We start from the raw sequence: 18,576 nt of genomic DNA on the forward strand, positions 1-18,576 counted from the left end.
AGGGCGCATGTCCAGACCTGTCTCTCCCTCCCTTCAGTTCCTCTCTGTGGATCTCGTGTTTCCCCATAGGACACGGGGCTTTCCACGGAGCGGGGAAGACGGTGCCCTCAGCATTGCGTGCATGGCCTTCTGGCCCGGGGGCTCGGGATTTAAGCCCGTCTTCGTGAATGTCGGGCAGTTACTTTTTGTTTTGTTCTTTTCCTTGCCTTTCCTTCCTTGTGCATCAACTGTCACTCGTAAAAACGGAACATTTTCACTCCCTGAATCGGACGGTCACTCACAGAAGCGCCGACCCCCAAACCAAGGCTCAGTGATTTTGCCTTGCACGCCACAGTGTCCCCAGCGGGGGACGGGGCTAGAACCATCTTGGTCTTGCGCTGGAGGGAATCAAAGCACAGAGACGTGAGGAGACTGGTGCTCTTAAGGAGAGCTAAGCAGAAAAGCAAAAATAAGCTTAATATAAATGGTCTTCTATGTCTGTTTTGGAAGGGGGTAACATTTAATGGATAGGAATAAAATATTAAAATAAAAATATAGTGCATACTCCATTACCTGCACTGCATTAGCAAAACAGAACTTTTAAAATAAAACTTTTTAAAATTAGGCTTCTCCTTTTTTCCCCTCCTAGTTTTCTTAACTTTTCTACCTTCTCCTTTACTCGCTGTGGAGTGACTGAGAATCCACCAGGAAGTATTTATTGAGCCTTCCTTTAGATCTAAAAGTTCTTAAAGGCAGAAGTCTCCTCTTAATTTCTTGGATAATCCACAGTAATTGACACAGTCTCCCACAAAACAGGAAGTACTTGCTGAATAAATATACCCATGAATGAGTGAATAAGGAAATGGATGAATAAGTGATTGAATCAGTGAAGTAGAGAGCATGGTCTCTTCTGGTTTTCCTACGTCCTGGGCTGTGCATGTAAGAGAACACGTCTAGCCGCAAGAGGAAAGCCATCTCTTCGTCGTTATTCTGATAGTTGCATATTGCCGTATTTGTGTTCCCTAATACTTGGAAGAAGGCTATGGTGGCTCTGTGGATTATCCGTTGCTGCATAACTAACCACCTCAAACGTAGCGGTCTAAGACGACAATGAGCATTTATGATCTCTTACTGCTCTGCGGGTAGCGGTGCTCTGCTGGGTGGTTCTTCCGCTCCATGTGGTGTTGTGGGGGCTGCTTCATGCTCGCCTGGCCTGGGTGGTCAGGGTGGCTTCCACACCGGGCGGTGGCGGTTGGGGATGCTGACGGGTGCTTTCCCACGTGGTCTCTCATGTGGCTTGGGCGTCTCCCTTCATGGCAGAGCAGTCCCAAGAACGTTCCAAGCGTGTGGCAGCAGAAGCTGTAGAGCTCCTTAGCCAAAGTCTTGGAAGGGACTGAGTTACTTCCACCTCAGTCCTCTGGGCAGAGCAAGTCACAGGGAAGCCCCGGCCAAGGGGAGAAGACGTGGGCCTCATTTCTCAACGATGACAGTGACGAGGCCTTTGTGGCCATCTTTCTACTACACTGAGGTACCTTTGGGAAAACCATTCATTTGCGGAAGCTTATATGTAGGAACGGAGGAGTGAATGAGGAGGGGGTGAATGAACAAAAGACAGAGACTACACCTGATTCTAACCTTGGCTCCATCGCTTATGTCATGTGTGATTAAGTTACCGTATTTTTCACTCCATAAGACGCACCCCCCCTAAAGTGGGGGAAATGTCTGTGCGTCTTATGGAGCGAATATTGCATCACAGACAGTGATGTGTATTACCTGACCTGTCAGCGGTGGCGACAGCTGTTAGAAGAGGAAGCGGTGGGTCCATGTGAAACTCCTGGGGACGCTTACGTGTCCCACTTCACTGCTGAATCTCGGCCTCTGGGCGTTGCCGTCCGCCTCTGCCCATCACCGGGACCTGGGAGAGTGCAGGGAGCCGCCCGACACTCCCAGCTACAAACGCTGACCTGTCGAGTCAGCTGAGGCTAATAACGGGCATGCGGGCATGCGGCACAGGGCCAGGTGCCAATTGTCTTTGACGCTGGGCGGGGTCTGTGTCAGCAGAACCGCCTCCAATCACCAATCACTGTGTCTTAAGCTCTGCCGATCACGAGAGGCAGGTGGGAGGAGCTGAAGTAACATGTTCTCGGCTGGCTCCTGGCTCCGTTAGATGCTACAGCCGTCTCGTCTACCTCCATAATGTCCCCAGTGCACCCCAAGTTTCTGTGTGAGGAGGCCAGCAGTGACTGGGTGAGCAGCCATGAATGCTGAAGTTTGTGTATATAAAGGGAGTTATGGTGGGGTCACTGTTCTAGGAGTAACACGGGCATTGAGGGGATTAAGGGGGATCACTAGCCGTAACAGGCCCTGGGGGTCGTCCGCCAGACCTGTAACTAGGATAGTGACACTCTCAGTGACTGTTATAACCAGTGATACCTCTTCACTCCCTCAATGCGTGTTATTAAAGGCCCCCCCATAAATTCTGACACTAGCGATGATGAGTTCTTGGGGCTCCCAGGAAACTAGAAGAGTACTTGAATCTCAAAGTCTCTCCTCATTTGTTAATGACAGTGATGATGGTTCTTAAGGCCGCTGTTGACTGCTGTTCACTTTATATGGCTGAAATATTATTCTGTTATATTTTATTAAATATTTTAGTACACCATTTGGTTCAGAACATTTTTTTTTTTTGTTTTCCTCCTCTAAACCTGGGTGTGTCTTATGGTCAGGTGCATCCTACAGTGGGAAAAATACGGTCCTCAGTGTTCTCAGCTGTGAGTGGGCTGTTTTGGAGGATTAAATGAGGGGCGGTATGTCAAGTACCAAGCTCAGAGATTCAGGTCTGTAGTGTTTATTCAAGAAATTGTTTACCGTTGTTATTTCTGTTGCTATTATTATTACTGTTATTGTGACAAAGTCAGTCAACTAAATTTCATTTGGATTCTGGAAAAGCTTTACGACACCTCCCTGGGGATACCTTGACCTAGTTGTGTGACCATCCTGCTGGCTGCCCTCAGTGCTGCGGGCCTCACACAGACAGAAGCAAGGCGCCAGAACCGTTGGCAGGTCATTGTGAGCTTTCAGGTCCCCAGGAACACGCAACGTTCCCTCGTGGCTTTGATTTTAAGGGTTGATGTAGATTGCTCAATTATGATGATAACAGCACATTGAATACCCTTTCCATCTGGAGGGAAAACGGCGGGAAAGAGCAGACATATCTGTACTTTTGGGGAGATAGACGTGTTCGTATGATTTGACAAAACCACTTCACTGTGGAGCTCTGAGGTGATGCTGGGCTGGACGCACGCGTCGGAGCACACAGGGGCTGCCCCATTTACTCTGGCAGCAGCTCCATCTTGCTGGGGCGAAAGGCTAGATGTTAGCTGACGTCTCCAGCGGAAGCGGACCCGTGATTCAGACCCAACCCTTCCCACCCCTCTGTTCCTGCAACCTTGTCCCTCGGTGTCGATGGCGGAAGCCCAAACCCCGCCCCCTCTGTCTTCCCCGATCCTAGTCCCAAAGGGAGTCATCTCAGCTGTGTCTTCAAAGGCAGGTCCCATTTCCACTGCTTCTCTCCGTTTTCCTCTCATTACCTAACCCACCCTCCTCGCCTCTAGCCTGGATCCTGACAGCTCCTAGCTGATACCCCCACCTTTTTGTCCCTTTGGGGTCCCTTCTTTGCACAGCCACCTGGAAGTAAAAAAAAAACCAACAACAACTTTTCAATGAGTCCCCATTATTCTTAGAACAGAGTCTGCATTTCCTCTCCTGGCTTAGCTGCTCTCTGACCTCACTGGGGCCACATCCCCGCCGCTCACCCCCACGCCACGTGGGCCCCAGACACAGTGGCCCTATTTCTGCGCTTCTGCCACGCTAAGCTTAAGCGCGTGGTCGCTGAGATGCTGTGTCTTCTGTCTGGATTTCCCTGCGTCCGGTCCTCTCCCCAGCAGCCCCGTTCTTGTCCCGAAGGTCTCAGTGTGAAGCTGCTTCCCTTGACCTTGGGTGACTCCGGAAGCGGCATCAGCTCCCCCACCTCCTCATCCTCTGGAGCATCCTTCATAGCTTTGTAGTATTCCTCGTGCTGTGTGATCACGTCTGTCACTTCTTGTTTCTTGGTTCTCTTTTTAAAATCACCAGAGCAGTGATCTTGGGCTCTGGCTCACTGGTTTCCGTAACCACGGAGCGGAGACGGCGCCTGGGTGCGTGGCAGGTGCTTGGTAGTCGTTAGGGGAATGTTTGCAGGCACCTGACAAGGCAGGAGTGATCGCCACCTTCACGAAACACCGGCTTCTCTACTCAATCACCGCTCATATATTTATTTTTTAAAAAGTGTGAGGACGTTTTCGAAGTACTCAGTGCTGAGAATAGATAGAAGTGACCTGGCGTGCCCAGGTGCTTCAGGGCACATCTGTGTTCGCTGACTGGTTTATCTTCCTTCTCGCTGACTCTAGTGACCGTTCTGCCGCCAGGTGTGTGGATGGTGCTGGATAAAAAGTGAGACGCTCTCGAGGGTTTGCACTTTTCAACCTTTGCTTTCAGTGCGTCAGAGCAGCGGCCCGACAGATCCTCCGATAAACCGACTGAACCAATGGCAGGGGGACGGAGAAGGGGACCGATGTGCCGTTTTCTCCCGGTCGGAACACAGTTGTTTCCTTATTCACAGATAATCTTTCTGCACGTTTGGGTGCACTTTGTGAAAACAGGTTTTGAGATGGTCCTTAAGTGTTCAGTTTGTGGGGGACGTCTTTCCGAAGTGAACCATTTTTTTTTTTTGTCTTACCATTAATATGCGCTCCTTAGAACAATTAAAATGTCTTTCTTGATGTGGCTGTGGTCCCGGAGAGCTCGGTCTGGGGTACCCTTGGCCGGTCAGCTGTCTGATCATGCCGCAATTTGGCCGCACAGTTAGGGCAGTCATTTTTATAACTCGCTGTTGCTTTACTTTTTATTTTAAATCAGACTAGGGATGGGGGTGAAATTTACTTAAAACACTGCCCTAGTTTTAAGTCACAAATGTATCAGGCATTTCTAGAAGGATAAAGGCTGACTTCTCTTGATTGTTTAGGGCGTTTTGGTGACGTCACTGAACTAAAATAACTGTCGTGTTGCGGGTCCTTAGATGTGGGAGAGATAATTCACGCTCTCGCACGCTGGCCTGCTCAGGTGGGTGTTCCTCATCAGCCTCATTCTTCAGGCTCGAGAGCAAGTCCCCAGGCAGCGGAAGCCTCTCAGTCGAGGTTCTACAAGCGTCAGGGCAGAGTCAGAGTTGAGTGCAAGGTCTGCCTGGCCCTGAACGTTGTGTCCCCTGCCACAACTCTGAACTCCCGTCTTCTGGGTGAGTATCGCCTTCCGCGTCCTTCCTGAGCCTTTGAAAGATTAGTGAGCAGAGGCAGAGGGCCCAGGACGGGAACTCCCTGTGAGACTAGGAAGCCCACAGAGAAATTAATTGGGAAATCCCTAATCTGGGACATTGATTCCTAAGTTGGGGTCCTGGAGCAGCCACCACCGCATTTCAGAACAGGGCAAGGATTCTGCAGAGGTGACCTGCCTCTTGTCACCCAGCCTCATTCTTCAGATGACAAGGCCGGCTGCAGACAGCCCAGGCTCCCACCGGGAGCGAGAGACGGCTTGGGGGAGAACCAGGCTTTCTGTGTCTGCAGCGATCTTCCAGCCCCTGGGGGGCCGGCTCTCCTGTCACCCCCACACTCCTGACCTGCTCTCCTCTGCCTGCATAATGACCCCTTTGTGACGGTCAGGCGTGCAGCTAGGTGCTTGGTGACACGACCTCATGCCATTTCCACAGCAGCTTGTAGGGACAGCTCCGAGAGTCCCTGTTTTCGTGGCGTGAGTCCTGGGGCTCAGAAAGGCTGAAGCCCTTGCCCGAGCAGTAGGGGACCGGGGGTCCGGCCTTGGTCTCTCTGACACCACGCGGTGGTGGCCCCTAGGAGCGGTTAGAGGCAGCAGTCTGATTTGGGAGAGGACACTTGAGAGTCCATGGATTGAGGAAGATCACGGGGACCCCCAAACCCTCGAATGAGTGCTTCCCCTGCCTGTTTCCCAAGCCCCCACGGCTGAGAACAACCTTATCACCTGCCCTGCTGACCGACCGTGGAAACCCAGGGTTCTCACCTGTGGTCGAGGTCAAGATCTTACTCTTCAGCCTGTTGCTGACTGTGACTCTCCTAAGTTGTATTTTAGGGTATTTACAGAGAGGCGGGCAAGTGAATTTTGAATCTGCATGTGTTCAGGTGGGTTATCAAGAAGGAAGCTGGCAAGCACACTCCACTGGCTTCCTAAAAACCAAGTAGCCCAACTGAAGGGTAGGTGGGGATTTTTTCATTCCCATATTTCTTTTTTTATTTTTAAATTATTTATTTATTTATTTGTTTATTTATTTTGAGAGAGAAGGGAAAGGAGAAAGAGAGGGAGAGAAACATCAGTGTGTGGTTGCCTCTCACTCGTGCCCCCAACTGGGGACCTGACGTGCAACCGAGTCATGTGCCCTGACTGGGAATCGAACCAGCGACACCTGGTTTGCAGGCCGATGCTCAATCCACTGAGCCACAGCAGCCAGGGCTTCATTCCCGTATTTCATTGTCTTTCTTATTTCTTCAGATTGTTTCCTGATTCTCAACCCTCTGTTCACGTCACTTCGTGCCTGTCCTTTTCTGTGTCCGGGGCATCCTGTATCTTCTCTCTGTCACCCAGTGGCCTCTGGGCGCTCCCAGGCTCTGCTTCTGCCACCTGAGCCTGCCCTGCCCTGCCCTTCTGGTCCGGGCTTCAGATCCCCGACTCTGACTCCTATAGTACCAGGGAAGACGGCTCCTGAGAACACACCCGTCGGGCCTCCTCAGGCTATAAGGCCTGCACGCGCTCGAGAGGGGCTTGTCGTAGAACAGTGTGGGGTCCCCCTGGCCTTGGCTGGTCGGAGTCAGTGAAGCGATGAACTTACACCGAAGGGTGAGAACGTTGCGTTGGTGACTTGGCAGACAGGTAGCCCGCGGACTCGGTCCTCCTTCTGTGAGTTCTGTTTCCGTGGGAACTGACGGTGGTCCGACTGGCGCTCAATAGTCCTCTCTACTTGGACATTTCTCACGGGTGGCTGGAAAAGGCGTGTTTGTCCTCGGCTGGGAATGCACCTTTGGGACTGGGGCTGGAGGACAGCATGTTGAGAGGTGAGTTATAACGGTTTTTTAGTTCCCGGAGTTTTCCCATCGATTTCTTTTGGATTTCTTACGTAGAGAGTCATGTGACCTGTGAATGAAGATGTTCAGTTCTTCCTTCCCAATTTCTTTTTCTTTTTTAATAATTTATTTGTTTTTTTTTTAATTTTTATTTTTAGAGAGAGGGGAAGGGAGGGAGAAAGAGAGGGAGAGAAGCATCACTGTGTGGTTGCCTCTCACTCACGCCCCCAACTGGGGACCTGACGTGCAACCGAGTCATGTGCCCTGACTGGGAATCAAACTAGCGACACATGGCTCACAGGCCGATGCTCAATCCACTGAGCCACAGCAGCCAGGGCTCTTCCTTCCCAATTTCTATTTCTTTTCCTGTCTTGCCTCACCTGACTGTATTGGCTAGAACGTCCTGGACGCTGCCGTGGTGGTGAGGGGGGGCATCTCGGCCTTGCCCTGTCTGCGTGGGGAAACACGGAGTTTCCTGCCTCAGATGACCTCATCAGGAGGTTTGCTGTAGGTCTTTTGTAGAAATGCTTGATCAGGTTGAAGAAGAACCCCCTCTATTTCTGGTTTACTGACCGTTTTGTTTTTTTTAAATATCACAAATGAGTGTTGGATTTTGCCAAGTGCTTTTTATGCCTCTATTGATACAATCCTGAGTTTTTTCAGCCTTTTGACACGATAGATTACATTGGTTGAGTTTCAAACGTTGACCCCTTCCCCCTAGAGCATGAGTTTAGACACTCGGCAATGAGACCCTGCTGAGCTGCGGAAGGGTCAGGCGGGCTTCCTGCAGCCTCTAGCGTGTCCGAAGGAAAAAGACTTCCTTTGTTCAGTGTCTCAAACACCATCCTCCGTGATTTTAGTTGCTTTTGATGAGGCAAGTATAGATATATTATGTAGATTTCTGGACTTTGATCCTTTGGGATTTCCAGCATAATGTACCTCGTTCTGTTTCTAGCCATAACTACTGAGAGTCATGAAAATAATTTGGAGGAGAGCCTTGTAATTATTTTATCTGCAGATGGTTCGCCAGGTTCGATTGTTCAGACCTGTGCTTCCTCTACACCTTACAATACTCTTTGGCTGATGGCTTCTTAACTTGGTGTCCGGCTAGCCGACACCTGCTCCCTCCAGGGGTTTTGGAACTGAAGTTCCCAGGCACACACCCACACTCCGTGCGGGACCCTTCGTTCCTGGCTTTGACTTGCTTTCACACGGGGCTTCCCTTTGGTTCCCTCCTTGTTCATTTTGCTCTATTTTGGCCTCTTACGTTTCTTTAAAACGCCTTTAAAATAAAACACAATATTCGTGAACAATAGCGCTTACGTACGTTAGAATTCCGTGTTTACAATTCACGGTGTTATGAACTATTTGGAGATACGTTTAATGCTCTTTGCTTGCGAACAGCCCGCGGGCCCCATAAGCAGAAGGAATGTTCATTGCGTGTCATCTGCTCTCTGTTTCTGGCCCCAGGAGGCCGTGAAATGGGGCCGAGGGCGAAGAACAGAATTTACTTTTCATTTTAAAAATAACGTGTAAGAGTATACATTCTGCGGTATATTAATTTTCCCAAACATGTTAAGAGCCTACTTAAAGTGAAGTTGTTTTTCACCCTTAAGTATTTTGAGGAGGTAGATACAATATCCAAAAGCGTCTCTAAGAAAAAAGAATTAGCTCTCCTTGCAAATGTAGTGCGGGCAGCAATGCATAAGCGGTGAACACATCATAATTTAGGAAGAAGAGCTAAAGGCTATTTTCTGTTTCAACAAGAAGTTATGAAGAGCTGGGTTTTCCCTAAGGAGCTAATTATTTGCTGAGATTACTACGGGAGCAGATTTTACAAGAAGTTCAAGATCTCTGTAAATAGCCATAAAAAACCATGGATGCCATTTAAATGCAACGCTGAGGCCATAGAACCAGTTGGTTTTTAGAAAGTGGCTGAATGTATTAATGATTGACTGTGAAGAATTTTTTAATTAAGAAGTTTAATAGTTCTTATGAAGCAATATTAAAAATTTTTATGATTCTTTAGTTCCTTGGCCGACTGTCAAGAAGACGGACGTTTTATAATTTTCCAGCTGGCGTGTGAAGTGTATAGCCTTTCAGAGGACGGCATCTTTATCTGTCTGGCACTGAAAGTTGTAGTAATAACCATGCATAACGTATCGATACCTTCTTAAGACACTGTCTTCGGGGCCATTCCCTCTGTTCTGTGTTTTGTGTCCTGGGGGTCACTCTTCTGTTTCTGCCCCCCTGACCTGCGTCCGTTCTCTCCTGGTTTTCACGTTGACGGAGTGGATGCCTCTGAGTCCTCCTCTGACTCCAAAGGACGGGAAAGCCCAGACTGGGTCGCAGGTAAAGCTGGTGTCCGGGCTCAGGGGTGGGCGCAGAGCCCCAACCGGGTCACGATGCGGGGGCGTCAGCTCTGGCCCATGTCGCTGGAACTCCTGCGAAGAGGTGCCTCCGCTCCACCAGGTTGCTGAGCTGAGAAGATGTGAGCAGGAAGCCACCCTGCAGGGGGGCCCCGCTGAGGACCGTGGGGTAGCAGAGCCCTAACGTGGAAAATAGAGAGTCCTGGTCCTCTCTCTGATCCCCTGGATTGCCTGGCTGCGGGAGCCCCCATTTTACCTTGTTTTGCTAAAGCTGGTTTGAACTGTGGTTGTGCCGTTAACCAAAATTCTGGAAGGTTCTGATAGGACCTGTGGTTTCTAGAAGGGGATTTAACTCTAAGATACAGTTTTACCAAGCTGAAGCCTTCCTTCCTTCCTTTCTTTCTTCCTTCCTTCCTTCCTTCCTTCCTTCCTTCCTTCCTTCCTTTCTTTCTTTCTTTCTTTCTTTCTTTCTTTCTTTCTTTCTTTCTTTCTTTCTTTCTTTCTTTCTTTCTTTCTCTTTATTTATTTTAGACGGGATGATTGAAGCAGTTATCCTGATAATTCGAGGAAAAATAACCTTAATGACTTATCCATGGCCCACCAACTTTTATGCATTTAAATGATTTCAAAGAGCAGAACAGTCTAACCCTGACCAATATTGATCTCCAGTGAAGAGAAGGAAGAGAGGAACAAGATCAAGCAAAGACAACGCTTGGGGAAAAGTGGGAAAATGAACCCTGCCGGGCAGGTGTCAGTGGGAGGGGCCGCCAGGCAGCACACCGGGGACACGCTGCGGCACCCTGGGGACCTGCAGACGCTCCGGGCCCGGTCCCTGGCGCGCCGCGGCTCCCCTCTGGTCTCCTCAGTCAGCTTCTACGTCTCGGTGGCAACTTAATTTTTTAACCCTTAGCGTGGTTTCCTCCAGACCTTTCTGCTTTAGACCAGTTGGGAGTCTCCTTTTCTTTCTTTTCTTTTTTTGTAACTTTAAAAAAAAGATTTTATTTATTTTTAGAGAGAGGGGAAGGGAGGGAGAAAGAGAGGGAAAGAAGCATCCATGTGTGGTTGCCTCTCACACGCCCCCAACTGGGGACCTGGCCCCAACCTAGGCCTGTGCCCTGACTGGGAATCGAACCGGCGACCCTTTGGTTCACAGGCTGGTGCTCAATCCACTGAGCCACACCCGCCAGGGCTGGGAGTCTCCTTTTCTGATGAGCATTTAATAATGCAGTCAGCCCGGGATTCTTCCTCGCCCCTCTCTTTGCTGCACAGGAGTTGTATAGCTGGGGGGTTGCGTGGCTTTTAACCACCGTGGAAGCCATGTGAGGGGTCGCAGGGGTATCGGTGGTTGACCCAGAGAAGCGGGGGCCACCTGGATTCAGCTGGGAGCACTTGCCACCCCTAACAGGGCCATACCATAGCAACGCCATCTTGTAAGACAAGCTCCTTAGGTCTGTGAAAAGACCTAGCAAATGCTCCCCTCTCTTGCTTTTCTCGGTCTTGGTCCCCACTCTGCTTTCCGTGGGAGGTGGTTTGCTAAGGTTGTAGTTGAGGGAAGAGCAGAGAACTGGGAGTGGATTGGGAAGGACGCGTCTGTGTGTGATGAGATTATGTGTCTGAACACACACAGACACACAGACACACAGACACGGTACACATAGTGACACCCCCCACCTCTCTATGTACCATTATAAATACATATATATATTATAATACATTTCTCTCCACACACGCACACACAGACACACACACAGGTACCCACACAGTACACGTAGTAACATCTTTCCACATACATATGAGGTCTGTCTGGAAAAAAGTCCAACCATTGTTAATATAACAAGAACAGTTCGTGTGACATCGATGTAACCTGGCAGCCAAGGAGAGGGGACTGGCATGCGCGTGCGTGAACAATGACGACCTCACTGTACTGGTCAGTGGGGGCGGTAGACGTCATTGAGTGAGCGTGGATACTGTGTGGTCGTCGCATTCACAATGACTGAGTGAGCAGAGAAATGAGTCTGCACCAAATTTTACAGGAAGCTTGAACACTCCTCCATGGAAACTGTCTGGACGACTCAGAGGCCGCAGCTGTGGGCACCTGGTGACTGGCAGCTTCGTCGCGACAATGCGCCTGCTCACCCATCTCGTCTCGTGGAGAGATTTCTGGTGAAACATCAAATCACCCAGGTGACCCAGCCCCACTACAGTCCAGATTGGGTGCCCTGTGACTTCTGGCTTTTCCCAAAACCAAAATGACCTTTGAAAGGGAAGACATTTCAGACCGTCAGTGAGATTTAGGAAAATATGATGGGGCAGCTGACGGCGACTGGGAGAGCTGGGTGGGGTCCCAGGTGCCTATTTTGAAGGGGACTGAGGTGTCATTGTACAATGTTTCTTGTTTCCTGTATCTTCTTTAATGCACAGCTCTGTTTTTCATAGTACATGGCTGGGTATGTTCTGGACAGACCTCGTACAGTTTTATATACACCAACATATATGTGTGTGTATATACACACACACACAGGCACATATACACACACACACACATATAATATATACTTCTACACACACACACCGTTTTCTGTTGCTCCTGCAGTTAGGCTCTGTGATATCATCCTGCCTTCCCATACGCAACACTATGAAGAAAGCCTTGTAAGAGTTTGAAAACTATCTGTGCCGTTGATCTATTATCTGCTGACCACTTGGAGGTCGAAAACCACTGGGCTGAGCCTGTTATTGATAACGGGTTCTGTTTCTGGCTTTTAAAGAATTATCTGGCTCTGTGACCTTGGGTGACACACTTTACTGATCTGGATGTTTGCCACCAAGATATTTTCTGTTCTAAACTTTTTATTCTCTGGGAATTTTTTTAGGTCATTCTAATATTAACGCCAGAAATATTTTTGGGCCGAAAAGCATGGGAAGTAGTACCGTTTGACTTTCTTTGGCACTTTGCTCTGGCTTAATTAGCTCATGTTTCTCTCCACCCCTTGGGGGGGGCCCTGTAATTCCACACACGTAGCGAGAGGGGAAACGGAGCGATGAGTCTGCAGGTCCGTGTGCTTATCAAGGCACGTTCCGGCGGGACGTTTGGTTTCCTCGCGGTAGAAGCCGTCCTTCCTGTGAGTCCCGCCTTGAATTCTCTCGCCTTGATCTCCAAATCTGAACAGCAGCCGGTTCCTTGAATGCTGCCCCTTGTCACAGAGACAGGCCAGTTCCTGACAATCGCTTGTACGTGTGGGCACCACGTTTGAAAGCAACAGCGTTTCCAGAAGAGGCCCGTCTTCTGGAAGCCACGGTGATGTTTTCCCGGCCGCTATTCTGTTTCTTTCCACGTGTCCTTCAGATTTCTTATCGACACTGTCAGGGGTGTGTGAGAAACCTGGCACTCCTCTGGAAATATTATTTGTGTGTGCATCTCTGAAATACAGTGGAGAAGACGCTCTACAACCGCCAACAGTCTTTTGGACAGAGTTAGAAGACTAGTGTTTACGTGCAATGATATATTCTAGCTATAAAGCAAACACTTGCTAATCACCATTAATTAATCATGTTACATATGAAAAGAAAGGAGACACACTTTCAAAATCAGTGTCACTAAATTGGCCTTATTAGTAATTCCTAAGACTCTGAGGTTATGAATGATGCATATTTCAGGACAACTGATAGACAATTTTCCTCTGGACTCTGTGTAAGAGTTGCTATTAGCCAGGATCACCCACTCTCTGCCCTGAAAACCTCATCTTCGTTGACATTTGCTTTATGCACAGAAGGCAAAAGCTAAGTGGGCCCTTGTAGCTTCCCTGCATTTCATAGACGGTAAACTGACCGAGGGGTAAATGACTTGGTTCAAGTGATCTAGTGATGGAGGTAAGATAAACACACCGACCTTCTAATGATCATTTATTTACATTTTAAAGCAGATGTTTTGGGGAGTCTCCCTTATTTCATGTTTCACTGACACCTTGAAAATAACGGTGTTTAATTCAGAGCTACAAAACGTCAGCTTGTGACTGAGCATAGATACCCATCTAGGCCAAGTATTACTTATTTTTTTTAAAACCTAAAGCGCATGTGTTCACCAAGGAAATGGTCTTTCACTTTCCCCCCCATATCTGGGAAAGTTGGTCACATTTCTTCAGTCTGTAAGAGCTGACATCTATTTTAATGATTTCATTCAGCATGAAATGACGAGGAACTAGGGGGAGAATCCAAAACAGGGCAAATTGTAAGATACAGCTGTAAGAAGGATGATTTACAGGCATCTTTATAGTGCTGTTCACTTGTTTGTTTATATGGTGGATATTTCTAAAGATAGTTCTAATTTAATAGGTATTTTATTTTTAGCTTAACTCAGTATAATGTTTATAGTCATTTAAGTGAGTGTCTGTGCATACGTGTATTTTGGGTGGGCTCTAACTATGGTAAGCCAAACAATAGTATTAGAAAAGTAACATAAATATTGAAAAAGTACAAATTAATATTCAAAAAGAGAACACACCCGTTTCGCGGCTCTCCGGCACTCTGGAAACGCTCCTGCAGCTCGCCTTCGTGCCCAGAACCAGCACCCGGTTTTCCCGGTTTTGGCCTTTATCGGAATAGAGTCCCGCCCCAGGCGCTCTTTTGGGAAAGGCTTTGATCCTCTGTTTCTGTGCTGCTCAGCCATGTGTCCCACGTGGCCGTGCCTGTGTGTTCTCACTGCTGTGCGGCGGCCCGTCGCATGGAAGCGCCGTGGTCCCTCCGTCTGTTCCGTCGCCGATGGCCACCAAGGCTGCCGGGCCACGTGAGCCGCACTGTTACGGCCCCATCCGCGTGGCTTCCGGCGCATAAATGTGTGTGTGTTTCTGCCGGGTGCAGCCACGGGAGTGAAGATAGTAGGGGTGTGTCGATGCTCAGCCTTTGTGAGTACTGACGCACGGGGTTCAGATTTGCACCTCCTAACGGCACCCTGAAGGTCGTAGCTGACCTTCGGCCTCATCAGGCCGCGGCGTTGTCTGTCCGTCCAACGGCGTCGTCCTGGAGGTTATGCAACAGCAGTTCCTCGTGGTCCGGATGCGCAACTTCCAGCAGAAAACAGCCACGGGCTCCCAGCCCTGAGCAGCCCCCACGCGGCGCTGGGCACGAGGAGGCTCTCGAGAGGCCTGGTGCACGTTCGGAGCCCTGCTTCCGTCAGACACAGACGCCAGAAATATGCATACGTACATATACTGGGAGTTTGTAAATGTCCATATCTATCAGGTAAACGTCAGTCTCTCCAACAAAATTCATATCATGGTGACAAAGTACCAGGAATGTCACCAAATGCCTGCTAGTGAGAAGGTCCTTGGCCCATGCCATCATTTATATTAAGAGGCTCATTGGACTGCTTAAAGGATGCTGATTTTGTTAATGGCTGGCGTTATTAAGAATATACTTTACAGAAAATATGCTAATGTTGTTTTTATTAATCAAATGCATATTTTAATAACTGAAAAATGATTTTTATGAGCACATTATAGGGGTGTGTGATGCATGAGCTGTACTGTGGAGGCAGCAATCAAAAGGATCAAGTGGAAACAGGACATTTTTAATGACCTGGAGTCTGGGGCAGATGAAGTAAAATCGGGAAGTTCTGAGCTGAGAGCCCACCACGGGCCTGGAGACGTGCAGGGGCCGGCATTGGCCCGGTCTGAAGGCTATTAATTTGAAAGCAGAAACGGCTTCTGTGAAACATGGCCTCTTGTGAATTAGACACCTTCCAGCCTTGGGACAGGAATCGGTACCTGCCCATATGACCCTCAGGACACCTGCCAGGGTCTCCTGGGGCCGTGGGAGGGGAAGCGGAGCCAGAGCAACGCTCACCTCTCAGGGTTAGATTGTCCCACGACGTCCCGCAGGGGACCGCCCTGCGTAGCCTCACTTAAAACAGGACGAAGTGGGAAAATGGGAAGACCACGTTTCGGTTGCAGGCATGGGATTTTACGACAATTATCAAAAACTAAAACATATTCGAAAATAGCTGCTTCCCATAGCCATGGTGACGGAAGGCTAAGGTGTCACTGGTTCCTGTAAGTGGGGACTGAGACCCGCGCCGGTGACCCGCGCATGGCCGCCCACCCGGGGGCTCCACACCGCAAACTATACCGGAGGCTTCCCAGGACGCTCCTGGCAGGGACCCTGCAGACTCAAAGGGCAATTTCACGATGCCCTTGAAGACTTCCATGCCCGGAGTCATAGGTCACGGCTCCTGAGCAGCCTGGCTCTCATTTTGAGTCACGTTTCTTTTATCCCTCGGGCCTTTATTGATGGTGACTTCTGCACTTATTACATCGTCTAGGGAGGGACATTTTTTTCCCTGTGTAGGGTGGCTTTCCACATGCCGTTTCTGTCACCGACAGTGGGCTTTACCCAGCAGTCCGGCCGTGGGACGGGTTTCCCAGGACCCGCTGCGGAGCCGTGTGTGTGCGGCAAGCCCCGCCCGCTTCCCTGCGCTCCCCCAGCTGCTCTGTGGCCTGGCTCGTCGGGGACAGAGTGACTGAGCGGGAGGGAGTGAGCTGGGTCAGAACGAGGTCCCACCGGCATGGAGAGACGCGGCCTCAGAGACGGGAGCCCCCGATGGCGCTCACTAAGGGACCGAGATGGCCGCGGCCATTTGACGAGAGAAGACTCCGCCGTTCCTTCCCGAATGCCCTGCGCGGGTGACTGTTTCTCCTACTTGAGAACCAGGGGAAGAATGTGAACCCCAAGAAGGCGGGCACACACACGTGTTGCCCGATGCTGCGTTCCCAGTACCTCGCACGCGACCTGGGGCTCCGGCAGGGCTCCGCCAAGGGCCGTTCTAGCGAATAGTTGGGGCCGAGTGGTTGGGACCAAATGGAGAGACAGCAGGTAGCAGGCTGTCAGAAGCGCTGGCGAGGGGGCCTCGGGGTGCTCGTCAGTGTCAGGGCCGCCCGCCAGCCAGCGCTGCTCTGTGGTCACCTAGACCTACCTTCATGTGACCAGGCGAGGGAGAAGGGACGGGGCAGGGGTCATGCGTGAGTGCTGTCTGCCGAGGTAGGCGGTGGCCCCGGGTCTGTACTTACTCTGCTAAGTTCATTTTATCTGCCTTGTGGGAATCCGGAGAGAAAACGCGTGAGAGAGAAACACGGGGGTACGACTAGACGTCACTCTAAGACTTCACTGCGGACAGCCGTTTCTGCCCCGCAGGACAGTGCTCCCTCCACCGGCCCCTGAGAAGCAGGTGCAGAACCCAGCGTCTGTCACAGCTCGCCACCTGCGAGGGGTCAGCATTGCCATGGAGGATTGGGTCTGCATTTTGGACAGCTTTTTGATCCCTTTACTTCTATTTTTTTATGTATAAATTAGGAATCAAAGACCTGGGTATCTGAAGGCCACCTTAAAAAGTATTCGAGAAGGCAGATGACATCAGTTTTTGTTTACAAGAACTTGACCAGCTTCGGTGAGGGAAGCGACAGGCCTACCAAACCTAGAAACCCACTCGCTGCTGTAAGTTCAAGTTCACTTTTTGTTTATAACTAAATCCTCCTCCTTTCTGAAACACGTTTTGTTTCACTGCACCTTCCGAAGTTGTCCTCAGACCTGTTCTCCACCAGCTGACCCACGGTTCCATTCGAATTTCTGTTTGCTTCAAGTTACAGACTGCATGTCATGTCCTCCCACAACGCACACATTGAAACCCCGCCCCCCGTGTGACAGTGTTGGGAGGCGGGGCTTCGGGAGGTACTTTGGGTCCGGGGAGGTCATGAGGGTGGTGCCCACAGGAGTGGGGTTAGCGCCCTTAGAACGGTCAGGGGAGCGCTCGGCCCCTCCGATTCCCGCGGACAGGACGCAGTGAGAGGCTGGCAGTCTGCAGCCTGGAAAAGGGTCCTCGCCGGAGCCCCGCGGGGCTAACACCCTGAATTTGAACTTGTAGCCCCCAATTGCTGTTGTTTAGAAGCCACAGGGTCTACGGTCCTTTGTTACAACCACCCACACGAAGACGCTTCTTTCGCGTGAGGATTTTCTCATTTCCTGCCAGGACAAGCAGGAGGGAGCTACCCACAGGGAAGCATTTAATAGCAAGAAACATACGCCCACTTGTCTGCTTCCCACCACAACCACGGTTTGTCCTGACTCTTCGAGTGAAGAGACTGAAAACCATCCCAAAGCTCCTCTCGAATTCACCTGCTGTGCGCTTTCCCTATTTCACCGTGATTTCTGACCGTCACCTGCATTTACTTCCCTGAATTTATTTACTCTCTTTTATTTTTACTCATCAACTGTTCTGTCTTTCTCTTTCCTTTACAATATTTGCCCTTTCCCTAGGGGACACTTTTGGAGGAAGGACAAAGGTTTTCCTAGAACCAACTTCATAAGTAAGGTGCCCACGCAGGCTCTCCCGTGGGGCCGGCTAGTACAGCCAGCGAGCAAGTGGGGATGAGCTGTGCGTGGAAACTGACATGGTTTGGCCTGGCCACCACCCCGCCCTCCTGGACGGGCTGTTGAGGGGTCATGCATGAGAACCCCAGGATGGACGGGCACGCACCCTACTTTTCACTCTGCTTTTCTTTGTCTTGTGTTGCCTGCCTGTGACCGATTTTTCACACTACTTTCCCTGCTGTTGTCATGGCTCAGGATCGTTTCGCGTGCCGGGAATGCCAAGTCAAACAGCGTGACAGCCCTCGCTGAAGGATGGAGTCAGCTCCTGACCGCGGACGGCGCTGTCAGCCACAGCTGCAGAATTAATGAGAAAAATTAAAACTCATTGTCGGAGCTCAGGAGAGGCTCCCTGCTGTGATTTGTCTTCCCGTGATTGATGGTCATTTTCCCACCCTTTATTTTAACACCTTTGATATTGAAAACTACCTGCAACGGAAGGCCACTTAAGATCAATGCCCTGTGTCAGAGAGAAAATCAAGCTGTTCAGATTGGGGGGCAACGCCTTAGAAAGGACTGGCTGTCAGGTGGTCTGTGTGGGAATCCCGGCTGTGTGACCTTGGGCTTATTGTTGAACCTTGGAAAGCCTCATTTTCTTAACCCATGAAAGTCAGGTCACAATCCTGCTTCACTTC

The 18,576-nt window shown here is 50.0% G+C and overlaps 1 protein-coding gene across 5 annotated transcripts in view; it reads left to right on the forward strand.

The window, feature by feature from the left end:
- The window catches only part of SUMF1 (sulfatase modifying factor 1), a 152,236-nt gene extending 133,934 nt beyond the window's left edge, over positions 1–18,302 (forward strand). For 3 of the 5 annotated variants that reach the window (XM_090284867.1, XM_090284871.1, XM_090284875.1), the window contains 2 exons: positions 16,871–17,011; positions 18,140–18,302. In XM_090284867.1, the coding sequence (XP_090140993.1) occupies positions 16,871–17,011; positions 18,140–18,193 (195 nt within the window). In that variant the 3' untranslated portion in view covers positions 18,194–18,302. Of the gene's footprint in view, positions 1–16,870; positions 17,012–17,830 lie in introns of all 5 variants that reach the window. The other 2 variants (XM_090284869.1, XM_090284868.1) reach the window with 2 other exon arrangements.
- Positions 18,303–18,576: the final 274 nt, after the last annotated feature.

Source organism: Furipterus horrens, unplaced genomic scaffold (genome assembly GCF_987537825.1).
Source record: "Furipterus horrens unplaced genomic scaffold, mFurHor1.1.pri manual_scaffold_7, whole genome shotgun sequence".
NCBI classification, from domain to species: domain Eukaryota; kingdom Metazoa; phylum Chordata; class Mammalia; order Chiroptera; family Furipteridae; genus Furipterus; species Furipterus horrens.